At 33.5% G+C, this 17,605-nt stretch overlaps 2 protein-coding genes across 3 annotated transcripts; both read left to right on the top strand.

Moving 5' to 3' along the window:
• Nucleotides 1–959: 959 nt before the first annotated feature.
• Nucleotides 960–3,900, top strand: LOC112277588 (glucose-6-phosphate isomerase, cytosolic). Of its 2 annotated transcripts, none has more exons than XM_024510110.3 (2): nucleotides 960–1,094; nucleotides 1,748–3,900. In XM_024510110.3, exon 2 carries the CDS (start codon nucleotides 1,895–1,897, stop codon nucleotides 3,677–3,679), a length of 1,785 nt encoding a protein of 594 aa, XP_024365878.1. In that variant the 5' UTR covers nucleotides 960–1,094; nucleotides 1,748–1,894; the 3' UTR covers nucleotides 3,680–3,900. The 2 variants fall into 2 exon arrangements, with proteins under 2 accessions (XP_024365878.1, XP_024365877.1); XM_024510109.3 differs by lacking the exon at nucleotides 960–1,094 and adding an exon at nucleotides 1,151–1,291.
• Nucleotides 3,901–6,991: 3,091 nt separating this feature from the next.
• Nucleotides 6,992–8,753, top strand: LOC112277170 (peroxiredoxin Q, chloroplastic). The gene is made up of 4 exons (XM_024509222.3): nucleotides 6,992–7,232; nucleotides 7,683–7,820; nucleotides 8,112–8,201; nucleotides 8,355–8,753. The coding sequence occupies exons 1-4, from the start codon at nucleotides 7,017–7,019 to the stop codon at nucleotides 8,568–8,570; spliced, it is 660 nt and encodes a 219-aa protein (XP_024364990.1). The 5' UTR covers nucleotides 6,992–7,016; the 3' UTR covers nucleotides 8,571–8,753.
• The last annotated feature ends 8,852 nt before the right edge of the window (nucleotides 8,754–17,605 follow it).

The following is a 17,605-nucleotide window of genomic DNA, read 5'->3' as shown; positions in this document are numbered from 1 at the left end:
TTATTCTGTTATGTCTCTCCCCTCTCCCCAAAACACTTATATATATATATATATATATTCAAACACACACACACACAAGAAAATACAATAAATTTAGAATATTCAATGTATATTTGTCACATCATCTTCTATTCCACAGTTTTTTTTGTTTGCTTCAAAACTACAATACACCTTAGGATTGTACTTCGGATGTCAAATAACATTCACATTCCCGTAAGAAAATCATAATGGAATTTATTTTATCTTTAATAGTCTTGAAACTCAAAGTGGAGACTTTTAGTTTAGAATTCAATGTAAAAATCACACAAATCACGTTGTCAAATTTCAATGAATGTTTTTGCAAACCAATAAACAATATTCTTAAATTATTTCATAATTACAACACAAATCACTGAAATCTGAGATGTCAATCCTTACAATTCTCAAGGACAAAGTGTCAAAAAACTTATCTTGAACAATGACTTTTCTCACCCATGATAGTATTATGATATGGTTTCTTGCACCAACCAATTTATTTATTATTTATTTTTATCCTTATTATCAACACAAAATGGGCTCTATACCCGTGTGCTAAGGGTTTCGAGGTATCAAACCCAACGGTGACTATATGCTATCTTTAACCGTGGGAAGTTGGGGACGGTTTCACCCAGCTTTAGGGCACCCGCCGTTACTTCGGGTGCCCTAAAGCCCCAGGGAGGCATTGCATCCAATTTTGGGCACGGGAATAGGAAGGGGCCTCGTACGGTGAAGGGGCACTGCCGTGCTCGGGTGAGGGATCTGCCCCTCGCGGGGGACTCGCGTCGGAAGGCGTCGTCGGCAATTCAGCAACAGCAGCGGCAGCGCGCGGAGGGGCAACTGCCCACGCCACATCGCAAGGCCCGCCCTCACGGCGCTTGGACCCCCACAAGTGACGACTTGACACTGTATGCGCAACTGCGGAACCCCAACACTGTTCCTGTGCACGACGACTCTTCTCTGTCGTTGTACCCACCTGCACGATCGGACTGGCTCCATGGTTCCCTGTGAACCCGCACCTTCCTCATTGCTTTCTCTTCATCTTGCTCCCGTTTCATAACCAGCACACTAGCTCACAGGCCTGCACATTGGACCCTCACTCTTCCCTGTTCACTTCTCCTGACTGCTGCACCTATTGCTCGATTGCTTCCTTGTAGTACGTTGAGTTGAGTCCTGGAAGGTTGGGGGTGTTATGGCCAGCGTTGCGTGCAGTCGGGTAGGGGTCAAAGCTGGGGGGTGTTTGCATTCCACGATTGACCGGAGTTTGGAGATAGAGGTATATGATTGTTTGCCGAATTGTGCATTTTGGTTGATGTTTCGGTGTATGTATGAAGATTTTATTTTGGCGAAGGATTGATCCGATGAATTCCTGCCATCGGATGTTGTTGCGTGGGAGAAATGATGGAATATTGATTTATTTATATTTTTTGGGGAATTCTTTGGAATTGATGGTGTTGATCGCAGCGTCCGGTGTGCTTGCTGCGATCGGAGGCCGGCAAGAGATTCTTCTTTTGATCGTGGTGGAAATAGTGCAGTTGGAATGCACTGTTTGTCGTGTTTTTGTTGAAGCTTGATTCGGGCTAGGGTTTACTGATCGGGCTTAGCCCTTTTCTTTCCATCTCTCCAGCTTGCGGTATGGTTGTAAAGAATGAGAAAGGCATAGATTAAAATATAAACTTTGACGTTTAGAGTATGGAAATAATTCTCTCTAGCCTTGAATGTTGCATCGCAGGATGAGAGGCGGAGCATAAATGTACCTCAGCTGAACAATTTTGCAGTGTCCGGGTTGAAGGCGACAGGGTTGAGGACGAGCAGGTGGAAGGTTTGTGAGACAGGGAAGGGTGTTAGAGGTCAGAGGCTTCGGGGAGGAGTAATCAAGATGGCGATCGCCGATTCTCCAGCGTGGAATAAGTATCAGGAGCAGGAACAGGAGCCTGAGCATGTGAGCAGGAAGGCGATCTCCGATTCCCTTGCGTGGAAGCAGCTGCAGCAGCACATGAGCGAAATTAAGAAGACACACTTGCGAGAGCTAATGAAGGACGAGCAGCGGTGCAAGAGCATGATCAAGGAGGTGGACGGCATCGTGGTGGACTACAGCAGGCAGCGCGCTACCTTGGAGACGGTGGAGAAATTGCTGTCTCTTGCGGAGGAGGCGAAGCTGTCCGAGAAGATCAATGCCATGTGGAGCGGCAAACATATCAACGCTACAGAAGATCGTGCCGTCTTGCACGTCGCCCTGCGCGCTCCGCGCGATGCCGAGATTATGTGCGATGGGAAGAACGTGGTTCCCGAGGTCTGGGGTACCTTGGACAAGATCAAGGATTTTTCTGAGCGGGTGCGGAGCGGGAAATGGATCGGCGCCACCGGAAAGGTGCTCACGGACGTCGTGGCGATCGGGATTGGCGGAAGCTTCCTGGGTCCATTGTTTGTGCACAACGCCTTAGAAACAGAACCCGCATGTGAAGAACTGGCCAAGGGCCGATCGCTGCGGTTCTTGTCGAACGTGGATCCTGTGGACGCCTCCATCGCGCTCAAGGGTCTCGACCCGGAGACCACCCTCGTGGTAGTGGTGTCGAAAACGTTCACAACAGCTGAGACCATGTTGAATGCTCGCACGTGCAGAGCATGGATTACGTCGAAGCTCGGGGTTGATGCGGTGTCCAAGCACATGGTTGCAGTGAGCACTAACTTAAAGCTGGTGGAGGAATTCGGAATCGACCCTAAGAATGCGTTCGCTTTCTGGGACTGGGTGGGCGGGCGGTACAGTGTCACGAGCGCCGTTGGTGTCTTGCCCCTTTCTTTACAATACGGATTTGACAAAGTGGAGGAGTTTTTAAAAGGTACGTGGAGTATGGATGAGCATTTCCGCAACACGCCGTTGAAGAGCAATATTCCGGTTCTTCTCGGGTTGCTCAGTGTGTGGAATGTGACCTTCCTCGGCTGTCCTGCCCGCGCGATACTCCCTTACTCGCAAGCGCTTCAGAAGCTGGCGCCCCACATCCAGCAAGTGAGCATGGAAAGCAATGGCAAGGGCGTGGCAATTGATGGCAGCCCGCTCCCATTTGAGGCCGGCGAGATTGAGTTCGGGGAGCCCGGAACCAATGGCCAGCACAGCTTCTACCAGCTAATTCACCAAGGACGCGTCGTCCCATGCGACTTTATCGGCGCGGTGAAGAGCCAGAAATCAGTCTACATGGTGGGAGAGAAGGTTTCCAACCATGACGAGCTCATGTCCAACTTCTTCGCGCAAGCAGACGCGCTCGCAAACGGCAAGTCATCCGAAGATCTCAAAGCCGAAGGAGTGCCCGCATCTCTCGTCCCTCACAAAGTCTTCACCGGCAACCGCCCGTCTTTGAGCATCCTCCTCCCAAATGTGGACGCCTTCACCGTTGGGCAGCTTCTCTCCCTTTACGAGAACCGCATCGCAGTGCAGGGATTCATTTGGAATGTGAACTCCTTCGACCAGTGGGGCGTTGAGCTCGGCAAGAGCCTGGCCTCTCGCGTGAGGTCACAGCTCAATGCAGCCCGCACGAAGGAAGCTGCTGTGGAGGGCTTCAACTACAGCACCACGTTCCTTCTTCAGCATTACTTGAAGGGGAAGACGCCGGTGCAAAGCTCCAACCTTGTCAATTTATTTCCCAGCGAGATTTTCCCTGCTGCTTAGATTAGAAATCCAGTTCCTTTACCTTGCCATTCCGCGTTCACTTTACGTCGGAGGCGGACGTGTACATGAGACAGAAGGTTGCTCGACGTTGCCAGGTTTTTGGTAGTTTCTGTTAGTTGCAGAGACAATGTAAAAAAGGTGGGAAGAGACTATGGGCGATTCTTATGGTTTCGTGCTTGTTATAGTATATGAAGGTATTACATACGTCACTTACTTTGTTACATCTTCTGTCTATTGCCTGGTGATTGATTGTTGCTTTCTAGCCTTTTAACATGGTGTTGATCTAAATTCATCTGTGAGAGGCTTGTGCCTTGTTGTGTTCAAATGCTCCATTTCTGCGAAGTAGAATCACCTCGGCAGTTTAAACCTTCAAACATGTGTGCTTATGTTATACTACTTCCGTCTACATTTTTGCTACGATTCATTTGTTTAACCAATATGTAACTCCATTTGCTTTTGTTCTGTGTGTTTTTATTGTAATGCATGGTAGACGTTCCAACTGAGCTTTGGATTAATGTTTTCATTCACTTTTTGATACAAGAAGGATTCATTAATATTTATTACTTCATTTAATTCAGTGTATATTTCAGTTCATAGTTGGACCATATTAATACATCTACTTCCTCTAAACATGTGCATGATGCAATAAGAGATATTAAGCTTTCAAAAGACGTGGGTTGCTTTAGCACTATCGTTTTTGTTGATGCATTTTATCTATCTTTCAACAAATGAACGGTATTATCAGTTTCTTCACCCACATTTGAATTTTTAATGTAAATGATTATTGAAATTTAAAAACTAAGTAAACATGGAATGACATTTTATTTTTAACATGAGGTAGATTTTAAAATCATTTATACAATTTAATTGTAATGTTAAAACAATATATCTATTTATAAATATATCTATATATTCTAGTCGAACTCTGTGCATTTGGGCACAAAAATCTCTTTACAGATAGTAAACTTGAGGTCTTTCTTTATGTTATGTAGAACTTTTTGCTAATCAACAATTTCTTTAACTTTGAACAACAAGAAGGCTTTGTTATCTCTTTGTCTTATACCTAAGCTTCCTTATTATAAAAATATACGTATAATGTTTTCCATTAATTAATATCATCTATTGCAGTAAAAATATTAACTATCAAAAGATTTTAATTATCAAAGGTGGCATACTGAAAGCATAATGACAATCATCTTTACAAGGGCCTTCCTATCAATCATCTTTACAAAGGCCTTCCTATCTAGGTTGCTTGCTTCCACTTTTGCGTCTATGTGGCCCTACTGGCCATGTGGCCATTTTTTTTATTAGATATTGGAAATTAATTAGATATTAGAAATTAGAGTTTCTTAGTTGTGCACTATAGAACATAGTCAGTTTCTAAAATTTTGATTAATTATGGAAATTAATTAGTTTTAGAGGATTAATTATTATGGAGAATATTATATATATATATATATATATATATATGTATTTATGTATATAAAATTTAAACTTAGTTTTTATTATATTTTAAATAAATCATAAAATATATTTCTTTCTAATTAAGTATTTTTAAAATTTAAAATTTAAAATTATACCTATAAGATATCTTTAAATGTATTTAATTAAATAATAAAAATAATATAATTTGATTTAAGCTAATATATTAAAATAAAAAATAGTATGATTTTTTTAATTTTTATTATATTTGATTTATAGTCTTATTATGCATATGATCAAAATTTATTTTTTTAGTTCAATAATTTTTTATTAGCCATATGTATATATATATATATTAATTTTATTACTTAATAATATAACTAATCACTTGTTTGATTAATAATTAAAAAAATGTATCATTTAGGAATTTGTGCTATTATATTTTTAAGCTTTCAAGTTTTTGTCATAATTAATTTTGAAATTTTTGCTATTAAAATATTAAAACTTCATGTTTCTAATTAATTATAGTATTGAATTATACTTATTTTTAAAATATGAAAGTATATATTTTATTTATTTATAATTTACTTCAATAATATCATACCAATTTTTGCAAATAACAACTTTTCAATCTTATCAATTGTTTATCATTAATAACTATAAATATAAATTTTACTTGTAAAAATAGTATTTGATTTTCTATTTTTATATTTTTTTTCTAATGTGTTTTTATAATATAAAATTTAAAAATATACAAATTAACTAATGAAAATATAAATTAAAGATGAAATCAAATCTTAGATCAAATACAATTACAAGCCTAAATGAATTTAGAGCCACTAAAAATAAGACTCTGAAGTTTAAAAATTGAGATAGATGTATTTTTTAAATGGTTTATTATCTACATGAACAATTTAGGTGTACTTGCATTAGGAATAAAAGAGTAACAAATGCAACCCTTTAGAGGATCAAGGACCTAAGATAAGATAGTGTAACTAACATTAAGAACTGTAGAATTAATGTGGATGTAATGAAAAACAATTGTATGTGTTTGAATCAAAGATCCCACCAATATAGAAGATGGTTCTCATAAAGAACTCTCAAATAATAACAACTTAAAAAAAAAAATACTATTTTTTGAAAATTCTAAAAAAAAGATAAATATGCCCATGTGGCTTTGTTCCACAAAAAAATTCAAAATTTTTTTAAATGCATTAATGCATAAAAATGAATAATAAAAAAGAAATAAAGTTCATGTGTGAATTATTTGTGTAGGATGTAACACTCTGCCTGGCCGACAACATTCATATAAGAATCAAGTTTAGAAAATTGCTCAAGTCACGAAAGCATGGAAGAAGCTCGATGCGCTAGAACAATGTTCCCATGCAAGGGAACATCGAAAGGGGAGGGGGTGAATGGAGTGTGTGAAAGGGAACAGGATAACGTTCAGGCGGGGACACGATCCATGTCCCCGCCTGATGGAAGCTGCTCAGGACGAACACGTGGCTATAGCCCACCACCACACGTCCAGGCTCCGCACCCAATCCCGCCATCCATATTTGCAAGCTCCTTATCATCCAAAAGCAAACTTAACATCTACATTCATCTTCATTTCGCGGGCTCAATATCCAGATTAATCATCCAAAAGCAGGCACAACACACAATGCGGTTATTCAAAAAGCAATAGTCTCCATTAGTGGCGCTTCATGTGAGGGGGAAATTTTTTTGTATCCCGCCACATTCATCCATAGGGCTCATAATACTGACGAAGCCGATGAAAATGAGGCGTGCACGTGGACGACGTCCGTCCCAATGCGTCACCACCTCCTGTTCTCTACCACACAAGCAATTAATCGCTGTGGGCTTCTCGTAGCAGACGAAGACAGCTTCCAGTTCCGCAGCTTCGTCTCTAGCTATGGCGGTGTCGTCGTCCCTCTCTGCTGTTCTCGTGCCCTCGCTGGTCGCATGCTCGTCGGCAGGCCTTCAATTTTCCTCCAAATCCAGTGTCAATGTCCATTCCTTCGCCCGAGGTGAGATTCTCGGAAACGGGCTAAATGTTTCAGTAGCTGCTGCACGCCCGCAGTCGTCTGCCGCTTCCACTCGGCTCTCGTCTGTCGCTCCTACGTGCAAGGTGCGAGATAATGCAATGTATCGACACTGTTCTCGAGATTGATTCATGTGGTCTGAGTGCTAAGCATAGGTGCCTTCTTGTTAGATAAGAATAGGAGTGGCTATTCTGATTCCGAAGCTATCGTCCACTGTTGAGACTCATGGTTCTTCTTAATGTAAGTTTAATAAAAATCAATGTTATAGATGTTTGGGGAAGTATTCCTGATCTTGCAACAACCATACACATGGTTTTTGTTTCGTGATGTAGCGTTCTTGTAGCGTCGTAACTTGAACTCGTCCGACCATTGGGAGCTTATTATGTGGTTCGATACGAAGACTTGTATATAATGAGTTACTCAGATGGTTCTTAACTTCAGCTGGATGGCTCGCTTTCGTTTTCATAGACGAATTTGGTGTGGGGAGGTACGATAACTCGTGGCTGACACTCAGAATTGTCTGCGTTTATGTCCAGCTGGCCGTGGGTGACCCCTTACCTCCACTATCTTTGAAAGACCAAGACGGTCGCGAGATCAAGCTCTCCAAGTTCAGGGGCCGACCTCTGATTCTGTACTTCTATCCTGCCAACGAGACTCCTGGCTGTACGAAACAGGTGTTAATTACATTCCTCCGTCTTTTAACTACTAACATTGTCTGCCTGAAACAGTTCCCAGGAAAAGAAGAGAGAACACTATACAGTACATTTTATAAATGCTTCTGAGAGCAAATGCTAAGTCGTTCTTAGTCTTCAAGACTGATTCCTTATGTAAAGGTAGATGCATGATAAAGTGTACATCTTGATTTCATAAGAATCGGAAATCTTTTTCAGCCTCATTCCAGATACCTGTAGTTTTACTAGTTGATTAGGCTTAACGTTCTTTGCTTGTATCGTCAATGCATCCAGGCTTGCTCCTTCCGAGACTCCTATGAGGACTACAGGAAGCTTGGTGCGACCGTTGTCGGAGTTAGCGGAGACTCTCCTGAGTCTCACAAGGTGCGTTTCCTATTTCTGGACAATCCTCATGGTCATATTTGGTTGAATTTCATAGTTTATCGTCGTGGTAACCATGTTGAAATAATTTTTGTCTTCGGTTTCTCTGACACTTATCAGTACTATGATTCTCATCGCTAAGTGATTGCGATGCAGGCTTTCAAGGCAAAGTACAACCTCCCTTACACGCTTCTCAGCGATGAAGGCAACAAAGTAAGGAAGGCATTCGGTGTGCCAGCTGATTTCTTCGGCGCTCTGGCTGGGCGACAAACTTACGTAGTGAACAGGCAGGGGATCATCACCCTGATTTACAACAACCAATTCCAGCCGGAGAAGCATGTCCCGGAGACTCTTAAAGTATTGCAAGCTTAGTTACGTTATGTAGATTTTGATCTTTGTACTCATGTGGGAGATCATGTATAGTCATTCTGTATTTAGCGTATGGAGTATGATTCTGTGCATCAATCGAATGCAGGAGCCTCTGAACATCGTACAACGGCATTCCACATGCAAAGCCTAGTTTGAAATCCATTTTGTTTTTTTTTTTCAACCAAAGTTTGTCTACTTCTGTTGTATGAAGAGATTTTGCTGTGTCGCTGAGTGTCGGTCATCACTTCTGGAGAACAGTACTCTATCTTCAGAACTAACCTGGGTAATCGTCGCTGTGTTGCGTTTCTGCAGGCTAACCCTCCACAGATTATGGATATGCCTAGCTCATTTCGAAAAATAAAATTGTGATCAATGTCATGGCAACTTGGATCATGTGATTGGAAATGAGCGATCTTAGTGCCAACACGACCAGGTGCTGTGCTGAAATGCGCTTGGGAGGGTGTCAAAGGAGGTTTGTCGGAAAACAATGTGTCTACGACACAAATTTGCCATTCCACTAGAAATATGCACAATCTTAATCTATAGCTTGAGCTGTCATCTCCATTCAGGCCCAGAAGGACGATTACGTTTAATAAGAAAAATTTATTTGTAATATATCCAAAGTGATTAAAAGGCAACAAATTTAATTAACTATGCAAAAGTATAAAGGTACTATTTTTAAAATTGAAAATTGCAATAAAAACATTTAACTTATTAACACGACTTTAAATATTGATTTTTTCTTTGCTATATCTTCAAATAATTCAAATGCTATTAATTGAAATTTAATTTTCCTTACAATCTATGATCATAATTGATATAATTTATCAACTTTACATACAATCCAATTCCAAGAATACTAATAAAGTCACAAGTTTTTTTAATAGGTTATTTCTATATTATATATTTTTTGAAATATTTATTTTTCTTTTTGAATAACAGTTAGATTTTATGTGAAAAGTTAAATGATATTACTTAAAAATAATAATATACAAGTTGTAAGTATTTTTTAAAAAATAGTTTGACTATGCTCTTGTCTTTTTTAAGTTTAATTTGTAAAGCTTGTAATAATTCTCTAATCTGTAATTTTAAAATTTAGAAGATTAAACTTTTAATGTCTATTATTTTTTCTATTTGTAGGATATTAGAAATAGAAGAAACATGACTACTACTACCAATGATCTTTCTTTTCTAATACCTTAGAAATTGTATGATTCTAAAGTTTGCTTAATTTCTTTTATTATTATTGTACAGAATTGTTGCTTTTATTTTCCTCACTTTTTATTGGATATGATTTTGACCTTCCATATCTCTTTAATAATATAAGTCTATTTGTAAAAAATAATTTTTTTCTATTAAACTTAACAAACATCAATTAATAATTTATATCATTATATTTTATATATTTAAAAATTTATTACCAAATTACCTTCTATAAAATTCACTTTTTTTATGTACAAAAGGTAAATATTCTAAAAAATACTATTCTTTAATTCATAACACATCTTAAATTTTTTTAACTTTTATTATCAAAAAATAATGATTAATTCCAAAGACTATAAAGAACATAAATTACAACAAAAATCTAAAGAAACAATATACTTTTGTGACACTAAAAGAAAAAGAGTAGATAAATCAAAGATAGATATAAGATAGAAACTAAAATGACTATTGACAAAGACAAAGAGATTAGAGATTCTTGAGCTAAGCTAAGAATACAAAAAAAGGCATTGATAAAAATAAAGAAAACCTCACTATTGCATCTATATATATTATCTAACTAAGGAACTATTTGGCAACATTTTATTAGTCATCCAACATATATCTAACTTATAGGATATGTGTCCAATATTTAAAGTAAGACTTTTACATATATGCTATATTGCTAACTTGTACCATAAGAGGTCAACATATGCAATAAGTGGGCAACTTGTTGGCCAAATTTTCAATCTATAAATCACCTACAAACACTTGTAAAATCAAATCTGTACCTACTAAGCTTCTAAGAACCTTTACCATAAGATATTATCAAATTTACTTAATTTTACTTATATCTAACTCCTCTTATTTACCTAATTAATAATACCAATGTTGATGTCTATGATATCACTTCTCTCTCTCTTTCTCTCTCTTTCTCCTTTCTCCATCTCTATTCTTTTAGAAACAAGTTTTATAAGGAGTGATAATCACATATTAAAAAATCTAAGATATGGCAATTGTATTAGGCACATACTATGTTATTTATTCTATTCAAAAGTAGTTGATAGTCCTTTCAACTATTGATAGTATCTCATTCTAAAACAAATAGCCTACCTTGCTATTCGATTATTATTAAGGCTTTAGCAACTTCTATCAAACAAAATATTTGAAATACTATTAAAAAATGGTTCTTACTTTTAATAGTATCACCAAATATCAAGAGTATCTTTCCTGGTCATGATACCAAATGCATTATATCGTGCCATCAATTTGACAAAGAATGTGTTATTTGTGAAGGTATTTATTTCTATTGCAACAAATTTGAGGTTGCAAGAATGTAACTAACTTGTCTAATAACTCAACAAAAGATAGTTCTTGAATTAAATCTCTTAGTTGTTAATTCATTATCTTATTTATTCCACAAATATGTAAAAATCACAAATAATAATAGAAGATAGAATACAATCTTTATTAAATATTTATTAAGAATATGAATATCAAAAAACTAAAAGATCAATACACTCTCATATTACTTGAAAAAGTTAAAAAATTACTCAAAGATAGAAAGATATTAAATTAGAATGACTATTACCAAAGACAAGAAGATTAAAAAATCTTGAAATAAGACTAAGCGCAAGAAAGGCATTGATGAGAGTAAAGAAAGCTTCAATTTTACCTCTATATATACTATCTAATTAGAAGCTATAAAGAAACATTAAATAGGACCTTTGAAATGTGTCCAATTTGCAAGACATGTATTTTAACTTACAAAGCAAGTTTCCTAAAAATGTGGCATACATCTTGTTAGTTTGTCGTAACTTGCAAAGAAAGTTTTTTAATACTAGATCCTATGTGCATTCACTAATATCATATTTGTACCATTGAATAAGATATTTTAACCTATTTTGGTGTCACTTTGAGTCTAAGACTCTTCAACCTCATATTCTTGATTAATATCCACTTCTATAAGATAAAGTAGCATTTGTTGTCTTCTTAGTATATCTATTATCTTATATGGCTCAAGAAGAAATAGATGAAATATGGGATGGATCTTTGTAGACTTTGGTAGGTAAAATTAATAAGTAACTAGATTAATCTATTTATATATAAGAAATAGTTAAAGTCTACAATAATCCAATTTGTCACAAAGACAAATTACCTTGATATTACAACAAAGTAACCATACCTTATCACCAACATGGAATTGAGGTTGTTCCTTGCAATAAGCATGCATATTGATCTTTTATCATTCTTGAGCTTCTTTTAGTTGTGCCTTCATTTTTGCATGTAATTCTAAGAAATAATTTTCTAAATCTTTTACTATAAGATTATCAACTTTTGAAAAGTCAAAAGCATTAAATCATGGATGATAACCATAAACAACAAAAAAATACATTTATTGAATAGAAAAATATACCATGTTATCATAAGAAAATTTTACCAATAACAAAAAAAATTGTCGTATCATCTTGTTAGTAGTTGATGATTCACCTCAAATAGTATTCCAAAACTTGATTCACTTACTCTGTTTAGCCATCAATTTGAAGATAGAAAGTTAAAGATAGTTTTATATTTACCTTTAGAATCTAAAAAAAATTTCTTTAAAATCTTGATACAAAATGCATCTCCCTAATCAATATAATATTCTTTGATATTCCATAATAATAATAGATATTTTCAAGAGAAAATTTAATTGTTTCTTTATCTATAATAGATTTTGTACATAATACAAAATGTACCATCTTGGTGAATGGATCTACTGTAATGAATATAGAGTCAAAAGAATTGAAGATTGGAAGATTTGTGATAGAATCCATAGAAATAGAAGTCCATGATTGTTCTAAAATAGGTAATGGCTGAAAAAGTCCATAAGATTGATGACAAAAAATTTTTGATCTTAAAGAAATGTCATATGGTTGTACAAATTTTTTAACTACCTTTCACATTTGAGGCCACCAAAATCTCTAGATATAAGATCCAAAATTTTATTGTATCTAAAATATTTAATTGTTGATAAATGGTGACAAGCTAAAAAAATACATAATTGCACTTTATCTTTTAGAATATATAACTATTTCTTGAGATAGAATATATTTTTTTTGAATTCAAACTTAGAAGTATCTTAAGACTAAAAATAATTATTCTTAATATCATAAAAAGAGGATTAAAGCACATATTCAATTGAATTTTTTTGAGAAATATTAAATAAATAATTAATATTGATTTTATTTCTTAAAGTTGGAAATAGTCTAATTTTAAGAAAAAATTTCTTTTTTGATTAAAAGGTGCATGTCCTTGTTTAATACAAGATAAAAACGTCTAAAAAACCTTATTTTTTGGATTGATAAGTGATCTTTAAATCAAATCTTGATAAAGACAAGTTCCAATGGACTAAGCGATAACTCAAAACATGTGCCAATATGAAGTACTTGAGGTTCTTATGATTTTTATATAGTGTGACTAGATTAAAAGTGCCTTCTTTATAATGACACTATTCTTGAAATAAATCCATAATTACAAAAAATTATTTATTATGGATCTCATAGTTAATCTTAGCTACTAAATATTTTTTTGGAATAAATAGCTATTAGATGGAGCTTGTCATCTACTTCCATTTGTGACAAAATCATACCTATAGTTAAAGCTAATGCATTTGATTTCATAAAAAAAGCCTTAAAAAATATGATAGAAGATTGGTATAAAATTAAATGTTTTGTCTAAGGCTTTAAAAGATGCTTTAGCTTCTTTGCTACACTTAAGTTTGTCTTTACATGTCAAATGTATAAGAGGAGCTATAATTTGAAAAAAAATCTTGATGAAGATCTAATAATAATTAGCAAATCTCAAAAAATATTTCACATCTTTAATTATTTTTCGAATCTTTTAATCTATGATAGTTTCAATCTTCTTAGGATCTATCATAAGGCCATTATTTGAAATAATATATCCTAAGAAATCAACTTGAGTAGTATGAAATATATATTTTATTTATTTTTATTTATTTTTTTTATTTTGGCATATAATTGTGCATCTTTTAATTTTTGTAACACATGAAAAATATGGAGTTAATGCTCTTATATATTTTTAGAATAGATTAAGATGTTGTTTAAAAAATGCATGATAAAATTATTAAAAAACTCACAAAAGATATTATTCATTAGGTACTGAAAAATAGCTAGTGTATTTATAAGTATAAAAAATATGATGTATTCAAAATATCCATATTTAGTTTGAAATACAAATTTTTTATTCTTTTCATTTTTTAATGTCTATTAGTTTGTATTTTTTTGTAGATCTATTTTAGTATAGATCTTTGCTTCATTTAATTAATCAAAAAGTTCTAAAATAAAAAATAGTAGATACTTATTGTTGATAGTGATCTTGTTGAATTTTTGATAGTCTATATACATCCATAGAGATCCATCTTTTTTTCTTCACAAATAAGATAGAAGTTTCTACTAAAAATTTAGAATGACCAATAAACTTCTTAGCCAAATTCTTATCAATGTATTCCTTAAGTACAATCAACTTCTTCTATAATAGGCTATAGATTGGTCCAAATGGTGGTTGAGCTTCTTCTTGAAGATCAATGGAATAATCATAGAGACAATATTTTAGAAGAATATCTCCATTTATAATTTAATTTAATTTAATTTATTTTTTAAAATTATCTTGATAATCTTAGTATTGACTTAGAATATCATTTAATTTTGTTTTCTATCAAAAATAGGTATGGCATATAGAACAAAAGTTAATCTTTCTTTAGCAATATGCATAAAAGTTCTTACATATATTAATGCAGATTTAAACTTATTAGGCTTACAGATTTCTACTTGGCTAGAAAAATCTTTAATTAAATTATAAAAAAAATTAATATTATAAAAAATCTAATCTATTTAGAAGTTGTATTTTTTTAGCCATAATAATCCTAAAATAATTAAATTAAAAAGAGATTTAACTACATTAAATATTACTAAGCTATTATGGCCACTAATTGCTACATCTAAAAGAATAGTTCCATAGGTGATATCTTCAAAACACAAAAAATAATTATCTATTACTTCTATGTGTAAAAGTTTGGTTTTTTTTAAGTAAAGATATTTCTTGTTTTTTAAGAAAGTTTTTGTCTATAAAATAGGCTAAGGTTCTTAAATCTAATAAGGCTAAGACTTTTTGATTTTTTGGTCCTAAAAAAATTTATATTATAAAATAAGATGAAAGATTTGAAGAGAAGATATGTCCTTTACTAGATGTTGTATAAGATTCTAGCCATGTAATTCCTTTTGTAGCTAGAAAAATTGGTTTTTTGACACATTGTGTCACGGACATACACATGTAAACCAATAATTATTTATATGATTAAATAAAAGTAAGTAAAAATAGATTAATTCCATAATATTTTCTATGGAACCTTCCTAGAAGCTTCATAGATATTACTTTGACTTTATAGATTTCTATAATTAATTTTTTGGATTAAAAATGTAGTCAACAAGTTGGCCATATGCCACACATATTGGTAGCTTGAAGAACAAGCTAAACATGTGGCCCACGTGTAGAAAATTTGCCTTGTAAGCTAAGGTATGTATTTTACAAAATCAACACATATTAGAGGTCCTATAGAGAATTACCACATAGATCATAGTTAGATAATATATATAGAAACAAGAGTGAAGCCCTCTTCATTCTTGTCAATTCTTTTCTTGCTTCTAATATAGATTTAAGAATTTTTAATTTCTTTGTCTTTTGATAATAGCCATTTTTTTTTTTTTAAATATACATACTATTTTATTACTATTTTTTTACTTTTCTTTTAACATAGATTTTTTAAGTTTATGCATCTTCTTCTAGTTCATATTTTTAACACATTGACAAGAGTACACTTACAATATTAGAGCTTTGTCTTTTCTTGATTAAGAGTAGATTAATCCTTTTTCTTCATAAGACATAAGCATATTAGAAGTTGCAGATTATCATCTTCTAAACTAATATTATTCTTAATATCTTCTTTATTCTCAAGTTCTTTCTTTTGCTTGTCTTGAGCAATATTAGACATTTATTTTTTAAGTATTATCATAGCAAAGCTTATTGAAATGAAGACTGCAATGGCACAAATGTAAGAGCAATTGAAAGAATTAATGCTTGTGATGTATCAACTTAGTTTACTACCACAAGGAGCAACAAGAATGGCATGAAGTATAGGTATAGATATGATTGGAGTTGCTTCAACATTTGCATTCAATCATATCTTTTTTTCTATAGTCGAACATCTTTTCGATATTAAAAAATCAAGAGTTGTTTTGTCTGAGAAGTTTAATGGCATAAGATCCAAGTTTTGAGGATTTATCAATCAAGTAAAACTTGTGATTAAACTTCAATCCCAAAGCTATCCAACTCTAAGATCACAAGTTAGATTCATTGATACACTTCTTTCAGGTTCAATATTATCATGGTTTTCATCTTTTTTTTAACAATAAGATCCAAAATTGGATAATTTGGAGGTTTTTTTAATGGAATTTTGATCCATGTATAGAGAATATGATACAATTCATATTGCAACCAACAAGATCAGTATTATACGATAAGACAATTAATTTATAATATAATATACTTTACAATTTTAATAATTTGTAACTAGTATCAAGTGAAATGATACTACACTTATTAGCCAATTTTTCTATGGATTACAATGTAAGGTAAAGATATTAATGCTCAAATTACCTCATCTTCAAACATTGAATTAAGCAATTGACTTTGTTGTGAAGTGTGACAATTAATTTTTTGAATTTTGATCTAAGACTTGAATAAGTGGGCCTCAAAATTACTATAATTCAATGGTAAATCAATATGTCATCAATACATACATTCAAAAGTAGACAATATGTAAATTGATGTGGTATGTTTCAAACTTCTTAGTGAGGAAGAAAAAACTCATCGTTGTCAAGAAAGATTGTGCTTATATTATGGAGAACCTAATCACACTGCTTAATATTGTCCAAAAAAGCAATACTCTTGTATTGTAATTACTTATAGCATGTAAAAATTAGTTAAGACATATAATATGTTCATAAATCTTGGTGTATGTTAGAATGGTTAATAGATTAATTTAAAGAGAGTGGATATAAAAAAATTTATTTTGAATTATATGTATTTTGATTATAGCATTTAAAAAAATTACAGGACCTAAATGTTTAATATGAAGCTTTGAGAGGAGATTAGAGTCTAAAGAAGAAAATCTTAATTAGTAGGAGGCTTATTTGGAGGGATGAAAGCAAGGCATGGTCGAATGAAGGCAAGGAATGGGAATCTTCATTCCTATTGGTTGAAGGCCTTGTCCAATGGGCTTCAAGGAGGCCGCTCGAGGCCTTATTAGAGATTAGGATTTTTCTTTTGAAGTCATTTGAGCTTTGGAGGCTAGGATCATTAAGTTTAGGTTTTTGGATATGGATTGGATGCAAATTTTGTGTGATTTGGAGTTTTCATAAAAGAGTAATTGGCACTCAAAATTAAGGTATTAATTTTGTATCTACTGTCACTCTTTGGGATATAACATATGTTTACAGAAAGCAACCAAGGATCGGGGTTGGAGAGAACACTTCTTTGATCATACTTTTCATGTACTATTTAATGAATTTGGAGTTTGGATAAAGAAGTTATAGAGGATTGAAGTCAACACATCCAAATCAAAGATAATAAATAAGTGATTTTGTTCATAGTAATGATTGGAGCCATATCTTGAATTTGTGGAAGTATTTTTGGCTCAAACCATTGAGAAAAGATAGATAATTGTATTAAAAAAACTATACATAGAAACTTTGTGGAATTTGGGTGTTTAATTTGTG

Source organism: Physcomitrium patens, chromosome 25, assembly GCF_059467195.1.
Source record: "Physcomitrium patens ecotype Gransden chromosome 25, ASM5946719v1, whole genome shotgun sequence".
In the NCBI taxonomy this organism is placed as follows: Eukaryota; Viridiplantae; Streptophyta; class Bryopsida; order Funariales; family Funariaceae; genus Physcomitrium; species Physcomitrium patens.
The sequence above is the reverse complement of the archived record's forward strand: the minus strand, read 5'-3'. Positions and strand labels throughout refer to the sequence as shown.

Excerpts from the sequence above, each read along its gene's own strand:
- LOC112277588 (XM_024510109.3), top strand. The coding sequence starts at position 1,208 with ATGGCCAGCGTTGCGTGCAGTCGGGTAGGGGTCAAAGCTGGGGGGTGT. Across the intron at positions 1,292-1,747 it reads ACCGGAGTTTGGAGATAGAG|GATGAGAGGCGGAGCATAAA; the intron begins GTATATGATTGT and ends GTTGCATCGCAG.
- LOC112277170 (XM_024509222.3), top strand. The coding sequence starts at position 7,017 with ATGGCGGTGTCGTCGTCCCTCTCTGCTGTTCTCGTGCCCTCGCTGGTC. Across the intron at positions 7,233-7,682 it reads CTGTCGCTCCTACGTGCAAG|CTGGCCGTGGGTGACCCCTT; the intron begins GTGCGAGATAAT and ends GTTTATGTCCAG. Across the intron at positions 8,202-8,354 it reads ACTCTCCTGAGTCTCACAAG|GCTTTCAAGGCAAAGTACAA; the intron begins GTGCGTTTCCTA and ends ATTGCGATGCAG.